The 13312-nt window shown below is 35.4% G+C and overlaps 2 protein-coding genes across 5 annotated transcripts; both read left to right on the top strand.

Annotated features, from left to right (window-relative positions):
* Nucleotides 1-783: 783 nt before the first annotated feature.
* On the top strand, nucleotides 784-9038 carry LOC147513408 (uncharacterized protein At3g49140-like). 4 transcript variants are annotated; one of them, XM_086596449.1, is made up of 11 exons: nucleotides 799-1343; nucleotides 1421-1523; nucleotides 1829-1896; nucleotides 1995-2144; nucleotides 2226-2351; nucleotides 2872-3222; nucleotides 4056-4208; nucleotides 4902-4997; nucleotides 7481-7663; nucleotides 8342-8673; nucleotides 8789-9038. In XM_086596449.1, the coding sequence occupies exons 1-9, from the start codon at nucleotides 990-992 to the stop codon at nucleotides 7583-7585; spliced, it is 1506 nt and encodes a 501-aa protein (XP_086452575.1). In that variant the 5' UTR covers nucleotides 799-989; the 3' UTR covers nucleotides 7586-7663; nucleotides 8342-8673; nucleotides 8789-9038. The 4 variants fall into 4 exon arrangements, with proteins under 4 accessions (XP_086452576.1, XP_086452575.1, XP_086452577.1 ...); XM_086596450.1 differs by lacking the exon at nucleotides 8342-8673 and having other exon boundaries at nucleotides 784-1343; XM_086596451.1 differs by lacking the exon at nucleotides 8342-8673 and having other exon boundaries at nucleotides 4056-4651.
* Nucleotides 9039-9882: 844 nt separating this feature from the next.
* ABCG8 (ABC-2 type transporter family protein) lies at nucleotides 9883-11993 on the top strand. The gene is given in 2 exon segments (XM_086596453.1): nucleotides 9883-11223; nucleotides 11225-11993. Coding segments are annotated over 2 exon segments (1812 nt in total). The 5' UTR covers nucleotides 9883-10056; the 3' UTR covers nucleotides 11870-11993.
* The last annotated feature ends 1319 nt before the right edge of the window (nucleotides 11994-13312 follow it).

Here is a 13312-nt window from a genome sequence, read left to right as displayed (position 1 = left end):
TTTTTGGTCAATGTATGTAAAAAGACTTCATTGCCCTTTGTCATTTTAATATTTTTCTAGTTTTACCCCTCCAGAACTTAGGCCAATTAGCTTTATCCTCCTAGTTCTTTCATCTAGAGATTTATCCCCCTTAACTTCGCCAATTAGCTTTAGCCCCCTCCCTCCTCCCTCCAGGTTCTTCGTTCTTTCATCTAGAGGTTTACCTCCCCAAGACCAAAACACATCCAAATCAACTGAGTTTGACCGTGATGTTTTTAGTCAAGACAAATGAAAAAACTCTAATGCTCTTTTCTAGGTATAACTACATAAATACTTTGTGACTTTGGCAAAGACAAAATTCAAATTCAAATCATTTAGGACACATGTCATGATCTTGTGAACTCTATTCGACGGCTGCCACCAATCCTTATCAAATGACATCCACACCCTTAACATTATGAAATTATATATTATGCCAAATATAGTTAACAATTTACAAAATTTGACTAATTGTAGACTGTTCATTTTCACCATTTTTGATACTATATTTGGTAAGTTTAGAATAGTTAGAAAATTATATCTACAAAATATTAACTTAATCCAAAACTTATAAATGCCTAACAATTTTGAGTTTATTTAATATAAAATATGTCCCTAGAACCCCTCTCTTATTTTTTTAAATACTGTGATTGTTGAAAGAGATGAAATATATAACTGAAGTGAGAAGACAAAGGTAAAAGAACGTTGAGTAGCATTTGCAAGTAGGACCAAAGCATATCCCATTTCCCCTGTTTTCTCCACACCACTCGACCAACGATCAGTGTTGGCACGAGTGTACAGCTAAAAAAAAAAAAAAAAAAACTCCAAACGCGTTTGCCTTGTTAAAAAATTAGCAGTATACCAATCAGTGAAGTACGCATGTGATGTGGATAGAGATTTAACTCCGCACTCTCTCATCAACTTGGAGCACCCAACACGTTCACTCCCACCACTGTCTAAATCCTCCCATCATGATGATCCTAGAATCAGCACTAGCCGTTAGATTCCGCAACAAAACCACCACCACATCAACAACAACTAGTCTTTATCCCCGTCCTTGGTTCAACCACGATGAAGTGGCTCCACCTTCAGTTCATTTCACCCCAGGGCTCAATTCCTCTATATTATGCTTATTACCAACAAGAAGAAGAAAAAGAATAAACTGGGCTTTACGGGCTGGGGATGGCCCAGCGGAGCATTCTTCGGATTCGGATCCTCCATCTTCTTATCATCCGTTTGAAGATATAGGTGAACCCTCTTCCACGTCATTGGATTCTGGAGATGCCCGACCCACACCTGCTGAAATTACCAGAACATTAATTGAGGTGCTTTCTTTTTCTTTATTCATTCATTCATTCGTTCATTGCATTTATAGTATTGTTAACAGTATTGAAATTTACAGGTGAACAGCAAAGCCACACTCATGTTTTCGGGATTGATTGATGATCAACTTCCTGACACTGTTTTCTGGCCAGATTTACCTTATTTAACGGATGAACATGGAAGTAAGCCTGGCTTTATAATAATATGTATTTTCATTTTTGCCCGTTCGCAGTATTTAGAATTTAGAAACAATGTTGTGTGAGAAAAGAAACTGACTTTTGTTTTTTTAATTCATATTGAATGCATTGTGTTGTTAGACCTCAATGGAATACACACACCAGTAGTGCATTGAGGTTTGAGATTGCGTTACATAAAATAGCCTTTGGCATTGTAACAAAATTCATGATTGGGAAGTTGGAAAAAAAATTATTGCCTTTTATTGTTCTTTTTTGTTTGCTATATTCTAAATTGTGCCGTATCTCTTCAGATGTTTATTTTGAAGTAAAGGACGATGAAGACATTCTACAAACTTTAACTACTGAGAACAACTACGTGGTAAAATATTTTTTTTTGTTCTCTATTATCGTTATTGTTACTTAAGGTCTAAAATGTTGTCAGTATTCATACACTGATTATGATACTTTATAATGCAGCAAGTTGTAGTGGGTCTTGATACGGTTGAAATACTCAACGAGATGGAATTAGGACCATCTGATATTGATTTTGGATTTGAAGATATTATGGAAGAAGCTAGTGACGATGAGGACAATGAAGGCGATGATGCCAATGATGATTATGAGAATGTGTATATTCTTTATTAGTTTATCCTTTTATGGTTGTGTTTGGGTTGTGATGAAAGTATTTGACAAAAGCTTTGCTTGTAGGACTGGGTTGACGTTCTTGATGACGAGGAAGATGATATGGATTCTGACGAGACACTTGGGGATTGGGCGAAATTGGGGACAATGCGCTCTTCCCATCCTATGTACTTTGCTAAGAAGATGTCCGAGGTAAATGGTTGGAGGATAGATATAGTCTTTCACAAGCACCATTAAGTTCATCCTTGTTGTCTTAAATTTTGTGTAATGGAGTAACCTTCATTACTCGCACACATCATGCCAATTATGGCTTTGAGGCTTGGTTGGATGGTAGGGCTGACATTTTCTGTTTTGGTGGTGTATGCTCATCCTATAATGGTGAGTTTCTAGTGCTGCTAGAACGATGTTTGTTTTGCATTAAATGATTGGTATCACACTATGACATCACAAAATGACAAAACGTACTCTAGGGCTGCTGTACAAGATAAAAGATCTTAGGTGGGTGCCATCCTTACAATCGATTTTTCACGTTTAAGTGTAATAGGTTATAAAAAGTTGTGAATTTAAGCGCATAATTGGTTGCGTTTATGGGTATTCTTATGAAGATCAATTTGAACCTAATCTAAGTGGGTCATAGCATCTGTTTCTAGTTTAATATGAGTACCTTGGAATATTGCTGTTACTGGGTTGAACTCTTAGTTCTCTTTTCCAGGCTGCATCAGATAATCCAATGATGGATTGCATGTATCAACCTCCATCAGGCCTTTGTATCCAAGGTCTTTTGCAACCTGCCTTCATTGAAGAAAGTTCTGTTATAAGAAAACATATGTCGGATCGTCAATCTCATAATGATGAGACAAATAAAGTTGAGAAGCTTGTGGAGGACAGTCTAGATGTCCCTGGCATAAATGGTCATGATCATAATTCAGACTTAAAATCCTCATCTCAAAATGGTTCAATCTGGGCAGAAGAAGAGGAGAAAGATAAAAACTTGAGAACTGGTTCTTCATTTTACAAGCTAGAGATGGTCAAAATTCAGTTGATTTCTCCACATGGAAATCAGGCATGTTGATAGTTTCTCCTTCTTCTGCTTCTTTTTTATTTTATTTTATTTTATTTATTTTATGTTTACTTTACTTTTTTATTTTTTCCACTAGGTAATATTTACTGTTAAATCCTTTAGGAATTGGAGCATCTTATCTTCAAAGTCTTAACGTAAGTAGGAAACTTAGGATTGTATGCTGTTCTCTAGCTATAGTTTACAAACAGTCCTTGCTTTACTTAAGCACATGATTTATTTTTATTTTTATTTTTTCCCTTTTTGATTGGTTTACTTGAATTCCTCATCTTACACTTTTATTATGAATTTGTTCCACTTGAAAGCAAAATTAATTCCCTCATAAACAAATGTTTAGTGACACACTGATGCTCTAATGCTATTTGTTCATTGAATCAGATGGAAAAGTTGTCTTCAAAAAGACTTTTCTTGTTTTTGCCTTTCGCTGTTTTCACTTGAAATTGTCATGAGGAGAGCTCATCTAGATTGTTGACAATAACATTTGTAAAACAGGAACTGATTAATTGATGTTGTCATCATCGTTTGCTCATCCCAACAATTAGGAAGATTGCACATACATGCATAATAATCTTTTCATGCAGTGTCTTGATCAATCGATTAAGAATATTGCACCTTAGATTGGTCAGATTTGAATATTTGGAGCACCCCATCCATGTATTTGCTAAAGCAATTAGCCAGATCTTTTTCCTTAGTGCCACACTTTTTCTTACTTTGTGTTCATCTTATGCTGTTATAATTTTGTTTATAGTGATCATCTTATGCGTTGTGTTTACCTTTATGGCTTTATCTGATGCGTTACATATACCACTTATTTGCAGACTTTTGTTGAATTAAATGACTTTCAAAAAGCTCAACCAGATGCTATTGCACATTCAGCTCCTAAAATTATTTCTCGCCTCAAAGCTGGAGGGGATAAAACTATACAAGCTCTCAAGTCTCTTTGCTGGAGAGTCAAGAGTATTCAAGTAGAAGTAAGATACTACAGCACTTGTCAATAAACTTCTGTACATCAAGAAATGATCATGTGTGGAATTCATGGGAAACAGAAAATTAATTCACCTTACAATTTTTTGATCTCGGAGTTGAACTAGTTCTAATGAGCAATTTGTATACAGTGTCTGTCACTCAGTCTCTTGATCTTGTTCTTTGGTTTGTTTGCGCTCCGTGTGAGTTTGCTATGCTCAAATGAGCAGTTGTGGTGCAGTTGGTGTTCTTTGTTTGAAAGCCTTTTGCACAAGAGTCTTGTACGCTGTTACATAATTGTGAATATGAACCAACTCTGGGGGCACTGTTTTGTTGTATCGAAGACTACTTGGAAATGCATTTGAAGGTCAACTGATAGAACTGTTGTGTAGATCATTGCCACATGTTTGTGCTGCCTTAGCATTGTTTGTTTTTGGAAAAAGTTGACTTAGTGAGTAATCTTACGCATCAAGTTGAACTTTATCTTTGTAATAAAATTAAACTCAGCAGCTTGCCTTCACATTTTAAATTTTTTTCAAGAATATGCCCTCTGTTGTGTACCATGGTACTTGAGCTTTTGTCATAGTAACTTTGACATGCGAAGGATTTTTGGTCTTTTGGGATTTAGTAATCCCATTTAGGTATTTGAGGGTTAACCTCTATGATGTCGAATGTTTGTTGATAATATCATTTTGCTGCAGGAGGCTATACTAATTGGGGTAGACACCCTTGGTTTTGACTTGAGAGTTTGCTCTGGAAAACAAGTTCAAAATTTGCGGTTTGCATTCATTGCAAAGGTATGTTATGTGGTTTGCATTTATTTATTTATTTTTTTTTTTGCAAGCTCTTTCGTCTTTGATCCTATGTTGTCAGGAGCAAGGCAAGACCTGAGTGGTTAACTTTCCTCCTTATGAACGACCTACATCTATTATCGCTAAAAATTACTGCCTTGTCTGCTGAGTCACTTTGGGCGGCCTTTGACATTATAGAATTTACATCAACGTTGTTATTATATATATATACAATACAAATTTAAGAAATAGTTGGACAACCCAAAATGAAATTTGCTTCTTAAAATCTAGTTGTGCATGTAGGGCTTGTGCAGAGAGAGCTCCAAAATGTACTTTAGGATAGCTTTTGGCACAATATGATGTAGGATTACTAGCTCCTCTTTCTTACCATAATTCCTTATACTTGTGCTAAGATTATTATTTTCAAATTAGAATTATTATTTATTAGGAATTTGGAATATTTAGTATTTTCTATTTAGAGTTTAATTAGATTTAGAAGTCTAGGTTAGATTTAGAAGTCTAGTTTCCTTGTTAATCAAGTATGGCTTATCTATATAAAGATGTCATTGTAGTTTAGTTCATTCATTTAATTATTAATTATCAAGTTATCAAATCTCCAAAACCTATTATACTTTTCTCCCTCAATTTTTACAATTCTTTTATTCAATCTTCTTCCTCCTTAAATCTATTCCCCCTTTTGAAGATCTGTTCATTTTTTCTTCTAAATCTCTTTTTAATTCCGCATCAATTGGTATCAAGAGCCTCATTTTTTAGATTCTCATATAGAAAGCGATCCACCACCACCACTTCCGCAAACCCCCCATTTTTTTTTCCTCTCAATGGCTAAATTTGTTACAAAGGAAGAATTCAACAAGTTCGAATTAAACCTTGATTCAAAGTTTGAAGCTTTTGATGCAAAACTTGAAGTTTTGGAGACGAGACTCATGATTATGTTCAAAGAAGTATTCCCTAACTCTAGCGCTTTTGCAAAACTCAACCCTAGCACCATCACAAACCCTAACACCACCACTTTCACAAATACTAAAGCCACTTTTGTAACTTCCACCACAACTTATACAAGCCATAACATCTCCGCAAGCCATGAGATCGTCGATCCTAAATCTACAGCAAAAGATTTCCTCCCAAGCCCAATATTAAGCTTTTTATCATCTACACCACCTCCCAAAATTTTCAACTTGGAAACCCCAATTACACGTCCAACCCAACTTCCACCAATACCTACCTATAATCCTCAAGAAATTGAAATTGTGAGAGAAAAAGATGTTGTTTCGTATGTTAATTTTCCATTACAGGTTACCAAAAATGCTCCACATATTATGTATAAAGATCCCAACTTTCGAAGTTTACAGCTTGAACAAAAAAGTGAGATTTTTCAAAAGATAGAGTTTTTTTTATTGAAGGGGAGTACCCACCAACTTTTATCTTTGAAGATCCGTTTGCATTGTTCCCTTCCCCAATGGTTACATGTTATTCGAAAAAACGCAAGAAATATCATAAGAAGTGCCGTTGAAAGTTCGTTTGAAGCTTCTTTTGGATATGTATTTACTTCAAATAAAAGACTATGAAAATTTCACTCAAGAAGTTGAAAGAAGCGTTGAAAGATTAGAAAATGTTGTTTTGACAAAACAAGGTTATTTTTTTTTCTTATCATCAACTCGAAGTGAAGTTTTTTCAAAAGAAGGGAAAAATGATGTAGGATTACTAGCTCCTCTTTCTTACCATAATTCCTTATGCTTGTGCTAAGATTATTATTTTCAAATTAGAATTATTATTTATTAGGAATTTGGAGTATTTAGTATTTTCTATTTAGAGTTTAATTAGCTTTAAAAGTTTAGGTTAGATTTAGAAGTCTAGTTTCATTGTTAATCAAGTATGGCTTGTCTATATAAAGAGACCATTATAGTTTAGTTCATTCATTCAATTATCAATTATCAAATTATCAAATCTCCAAAATCTATTATATTTTTCTCCCTCAACTTCTACAATTCTTCTATTCAATCTTCTTCCTCCTTAAATCTATCCTCCTTTTGAAGATCTCTGCATCTTTTCTTCTAAATTTCTTTTAATTCCGCATCACAATACCTAATATAGCCATGTGCAGTTCATTTAACCATTGACAGTAGTATGTCCTCTAATTGAGCTCAATAGCCGCTATATGATTTGTGAGTTGGAACACTGATGTATGATTCCGTAGTACTTCAAGGAATATCTTCAATGCCAATGACCCATTTTTGGTTAAAATACCAACTGTTGAGTGTTTTATAAACTTGAATGAATGATTTCCTTGGTTATATATCCACAGTGGTTCTTGTAACTCTGATTTGGTACTTTTGTCTTTGATTTTTATGAATTGTGCTTTTGGTGATTTAGAACTTCCGTTCTTAGGAACAAAAACATCTAAACTAAACAGGAGTTTAAATGTGAACTCCTTCACATCTGTTTTCATTTTTTCCCATATGCTTGTACAGGCCAACTCTGAGTACAGTGCTGAGAGGCAACTTCACGATCTAATATTCCCAAGGATCCATCACAAGCCGCAAAAGAGGCAAGAAGCTCATTCAAAAGAAAGCTGACAGTACTTATCTCTGCACCAGGTTTCTTATTTGGTGGTTCTGATATTCTCTCAAGTGCTGACAACCAAATTTTAGCAGGTAAGAAGTTCGCTATATATATATATATATAATTTGTGTAAAAAAAATGTTATTATTTATGTAAAATCGGCCTTTTTGTTTTCTGGCCCATGCATTCTAGAATTATGTCTATTTGTTTGCCGGGTGATTTGACCAGTTTTGAAGTTTTAAAATTGTACTTAAGAGTCCTGAAGCAGAAATTTGTATAGAAGAGGGAATAATGAGTTTGGTCAAATGATTGGTTAAAACCTCGATGAGCAATGTTTCGAGGAGGCTCAGCATATAGGTTTTCTGCTACATATGACCGTGCTGGTTGTCTGTACTCTGTTCTGTAGTTCTTTTGTGTTTGAGAACCTTGAATAGGTATTTGAATAAGGTCGGTATGGGTATAACTTAGGATAAAATAAATAGTAAACAAATAGTGAAGGTTATCTTTTGACGAAGTTCTTTTGTGTTTGAGAACCTTGAATAGGTATTTGAATAAGGTCGGTATGGGTATAACTTAGGATAAAATAAATAGTAAACAAATAGTGAAGGTTTATCTTTTGACGAAAGATCATCATTTCTGAACAAATTCCTATATTTATATATAAGCACCTCCATATAATCAGATTGAGACATGAAGGCTAATGCCTATATTTGTTTTGGTACATGTGCAAAACAAATAAGAATCTGAATTGAGTGAAATTTTGTGTGAAGATGAACAGAGAGGGGAGATCATTGTCAGGTAAAGTGGGTCAATTTGCTTGAAAATTATGACCCTGATGTACTATAAGAAACCAAATAGAAATGTCAAGCCACATTTATCCCAGATGTGTGATATATGAAGCTCTTGATAAAGTGAAAGAGGTGCTGAAAGTGAGGTGTTCATCCAAGAGTTACATCTGAATGAAGTGCACGTGAATTATGGCAAATGCCCTGGCAAACTATCAAATTTAACAGCAAACCGAAAAGTTGAAAAATGAAACAAGGGAAAAGTTGAATATGTAACTGCAAAGGAAATGGAGGGAGTTCGGAAAATCGAGTAAGAGGTATGAATGAGGTGTAGTGGGAGATCAAGATCCAAGATCCAATTATATTTATAGCCGGGTAGATAATACCTGATTCCTACATTTGCTTTAAGCAGTCGAGCCTTTTTATTTGCAGGTACCACACGATGACCTTTGTTGGAAGAATTAACTGTCCAAGTATCAACAGGAAGGGACTCACCAAGCCATACAAGATTACTTGCTTTTCCCAAAGGATGCTCAGTAGTTGTTGGCGGTCTGAAAATACCATGATGGTCATATTTGTGATTGCATGTCATTGCATTATGTCTCCTGTGCACCAGATAGTATATTTCTCTTTAATTTTATTATTATTTTCTGGTGTTAATTGCAATGGAAATTATTCCTTATATTGTTTGTGTCAGTTAATTGATTTCACATTCTTTACCCTGCTGAGGAAGAATGGCCAAGAGTGACACCCTGCGCATTTGCAGTATGCAATAATAATATGATAAAGTTCTACAACGATCGTCCTAATTGAAGATGACATTTTTTGCTCCTAGAGTCGACTAAATAGTTATGCCTGTACTGTAAAGTGTCAGATACCCTTTGATGCTAAATACCCCTTTACAGTCTACACACAATATTCCCCCTCTGCCTCTAGTTATCATAATACTTTCCTTTTAGCCTTCTTACCACTGTTTTTCTTTTGGATTCTTAGTGTATTTGAAAAATTAGAAATTACTAATCAAGCTGACATATGTTAAAAGTACAATAATTGGCAGAGTTAGATGGGATAAAATATCATTGTAATTTTTTAACTTGATACATTTATTTACTTGATTGAACTCAATGATTTGCAAGTGAGACTGAAAAAGTTAAAAAGATGCAAACTGGGCGAGAAATCTAATAGGCTCTGTGTATCAATTAAACAATTTGAGCTCTGACATTGTAAATATACTTAGCAAGGAGAGTTGCAAGTTGCAACTCCGTGGTTCTATTTTTCGGTCTGATCTTCAATCTTCGGGATACAATTCCCAGTCATCCAATGCTGAGTGTACTCACCTTTAATGGGCTGAACAGCAACCCAACCTCAGCAGTCGTGCAGGTATTCATTCTTCATAAGTTCATAGTTTAATAAGATTTCTTTTTTCCTTTTCCACATAAGAGTGAACAGAATAGATTATACAGTTAGACTCCACTAGAAAGTTTTTAATAATTTCCAAGGGCCAACCTGGATTTGATTATCTATAACTGTTCTGGTATATACACAAGTCCTTTTTAAAAAAAATTTATACTTTCGAATCTTATCCTCCAAAACGTTACATCCGAAGTCATGAAACTCAACAAGAATACATCCCTCATTATCACTCTCTCTTCACTCAATATAATCTTCTTCCATCTATCAGAAATACCACCACAACCTCCATGGAAGATCATTCATCGTCTCCATCATCAGTATCTTCTCCAACACCACCACCACATCACAAAACCTACACGTTAACAACTTCTTCAATATCTTACACCAAGTTCACTACCACAACCAATGCAGCCAGCTTTCTCTTCCGACCTTGTACTGCATCCCCACCAACTTACATTTTAAGGGATATCTCCTTCACTGCACATCCCTCTCAAGTTCTTGCCATTGTTGGTCCTAGTGGTGCAGGCAAATCAACTCTCCTTGACATACTAGCTGCACGTATCTCACCTACTTATGGAACCCTTCTCCTCAACTCTTCACCTCTCAACCCTTCGTCATTCAGAAAACTCTCAGCTTATGTGCCTCAACATGATGCATCCCTCCCATTACTCACTGTCTCCGAAACGTTCATCTTCGCTGCACGTCTTCTTATCCCCAACACATCCCAAATTCCATTGATTGTGAACTCTCTCCTTGCTGATCTTCACTTGTCTCACCTAGCTAACACCCGTCTTGCAAGCAGTCTATCAGGCGGTGAGCGTAGACGCATTTCAATTGGTCTCAGTCTCCTTCACGACCCTTCTATATTACTACTAGATGAGCCTACATCAGGGCTTGATAGTGCATCAGCCTTCAATGTAATGCAGACTCTTCAATCCGTGGCAACATCTCGCAATCGGACTATAATCCTCTCCATCCACCAGCCTAGCTTCAAGATTCTTTCCACAATTGATAGTATTCTCTTACTATCAAAAGGAACAATTGTACACCATGGAACACTCTCTTCCCTTCAATCCTTCTTACTAACTAGTGGCTTTACAGTCCCTCCACAACTCAATGTGCTTGAATATGCCATGGAGATACTAAACCAACTTTGTGAGGATAAATCATTTGCACCACTATCACTTGTTCCTCCTCCCTCTACCACAACATGTCTCCCAAATGAAGATGCAAGAGAGATCATAAGATATAAGAGTTCAAGAATTCATGAAATCTTCACTCTTTATGGCAGGTTTTGGAAAATTATTTACAGAACAAGACAGCTTCTATTGACAAACACATTAGAAGCACTTGTTGTGGGTACTGTGTTGGGCAGCATCTACATTAATGTGGGATTTGATAAACAAAGCATAGAAAAGAGGTTTGGACTCTTTGCATTCACTCTCACTTTTCTTTCTCTCTTCCACAACTGAAACTCTACCAATTTTCATTAATGAGAGACCAATTATATTGAGAGAAACTTCAAGTGGAGTTTATAGGCTCTCATCTCATCTCATTGCTAATACACTAGTCTTCTTGCCTTACTTGCTAGTAATTGCAATACTTTACTCGGCTTCTGTTTATTTCTTAGTTGGTCTTTGTGCTACTTGGCAAGCTTTCTCCTACTTTGTATTGGTTATATGGATTGTAGTTCTAATGGCTAACTCCTTTGTCCTCTTCTTGAGCTCTCTTGCACCAAACTATGTCGCCGGGACGTCGCTTGTCACTATATTTCTTGGTGCTTTCTTTCTCTTCTCAGGCTATTTCATCTCATGTAAAGGTTTACCAAAGTATTGGCTCTTCATGCATTACATCTCAATGTACAAATATGCCCTTGATGCTCTTCTCATTAATGAGTATTCATGCCTTGTGTCAAGGTGTTTGGTATGGTTTGAAGATAGCAAACAGTGCATGGTGACTGGTAATGATGTTTTAGTGAATAAAGGACTTCATGAGAGGCAAAGGTGGACTAACATATACATCTTGATTGGTTTCTTTGTGTTGTATCGTGTTCTTTGTTTAGTTGTTCTGAGCAGAAGAGCTTCAAGATCAAAGAAATGAAGGCATAGGTGACCTTCAACGTTATTTGTTTTACTTTATTTTGTTGTATTGTTTGATTAAGCTTCAAGCAGCTGTGTAATGAATGTATAAGCTTCATCTAATTTACCAAGCCAATTATTATTTATCTCTCTCTCACGTACTATTTATGTTTCTTTTGTTATTGTATTCCTATTATATTTGAAATTAAAGCAATCATCACTTCAAAGAATTGCGCTGTGAAAACACAAATGAACAAGGCTTCGTACTAGGTGATCAAAAAATCAAACCAAATGATTCTAATATATACCAACTTAGCTTTCATTATGTGTCCTGTCAACTTGTTGTATTGTGTGGTTATAAACAAGTAAATGTTGAGAATCACGGTGAGTAGAATTCCCTCTCTGCATAGTTAATAGTTGAAAATGGACATATATGATAGATGGTAGGGTGTTATGTTTTGAAGAAAGGTTGTTCACTTCTTCCACGTACTGGCCAAAACTAAACTATAAGAGGCACATACATCATGCATGGACTTTGATTCACGGGCTTCGCCATTATTTTGTTCTGAGGGGTTGTCAGCTATTGCTTGTTTTTTTGTTAGTTTTGTTTGATTAAAATCAAGTAGTGCATGTTCACGGGCTATTCTACTATTGTATTTGTACTTTTGTACTAGCATGTGACTTGGTTGACAATTGGGCGTTGCGAAAAATGAAGATGAATTTGAACGTTTTCAAAGTCACAAGCAACGATCACTACCACTGCGGATAGAAAATGAGGAATTTCATTGCTGCACACAGCACACTATAAGGCAGAAGCAATGTTATTAACCCAAAGTCCCAAACAGCCTTTTGGAATTTGGAGTGTTGGGCCCAATTAATTACACATACTTATTTTTTGAACTAGGAATTACAGCCCAAGGACAAAGCCTAATAATAATTTCACCCAAGTCCAGCCTAAATTTAATTACGGATTTAAAAACGTCAGCAATCTTCATTAATAATTTTAAGTTTAGGACAAATCTTAATTAATAATTTTGGCTCAAAGACAAACTGGGCTGACATCATCCTATGTAAGGCATATAAAATTACACACACAGTATTTATATATGACAAAAAAATCTAAACAATATAAAATATAAAGTTTAGATTTTTTTATATGTAGGAGTTTAAATTTACACAATATTTTGTTGCAATTGAAGAAGTCTGTAAAATTATATTTACATAGTTGTCTTGATTATTGTGTAAATATAAATGGGTTCTATTATTGCCGGACCCCAATTTGTGTTGGGGATTTCATTAAAAACTATTATTAAAGAAGTATTCGTTGGTTTGAAAATCTAAAAAATTATTACAATTATGTCATTGGTCAAAAATTGAATTGAACCCCAAACTTAAACCACCGGTTAGGTCGTTTGAACTAAATCCCTAACGACTTGGCGCGTTTGGGACTTAGTTAAACGATTCG

This window comes from Coptis chinensis, chromosome 3 (assembly GCF_015680905.1).
Source record: "Coptis chinensis isolate HL-2020 chromosome 3, ASM1568090v1, whole genome shotgun sequence".
NCBI lineage: Eukaryota > Viridiplantae > Streptophyta > Magnoliopsida > Ranunculales > Ranunculaceae > Coptis > Coptis chinensis.
Note: the sequence above shows the minus strand (reverse complement) of the source record. Positions and strands in the feature narration are given on the sequence as shown.

Excerpts from the sequence above, each read along its gene's own strand:
- LOC147513408 (XM_086596450.1), top strand. The coding sequence starts at position 990 with ATGATGATCCTAGAATCAGCACTAGCCGTTAGATTCCGCAACAAAACC. Across the intron at positions 1,897-1,994 it reads CTACTGAGAACAACTACGTG|CAAGTTGTAGTGGGTCTTGA; the intron begins GTAAAATATTTT and ends TTTATAATGCAG. Across the intron at positions 4,209-4,901 it reads TCAAGAGTATTCAAGTAGAA|GAGGCTATACTAATTGGGGT; the intron begins GTAAGATACTAC and ends ATTTTGCTGCAG.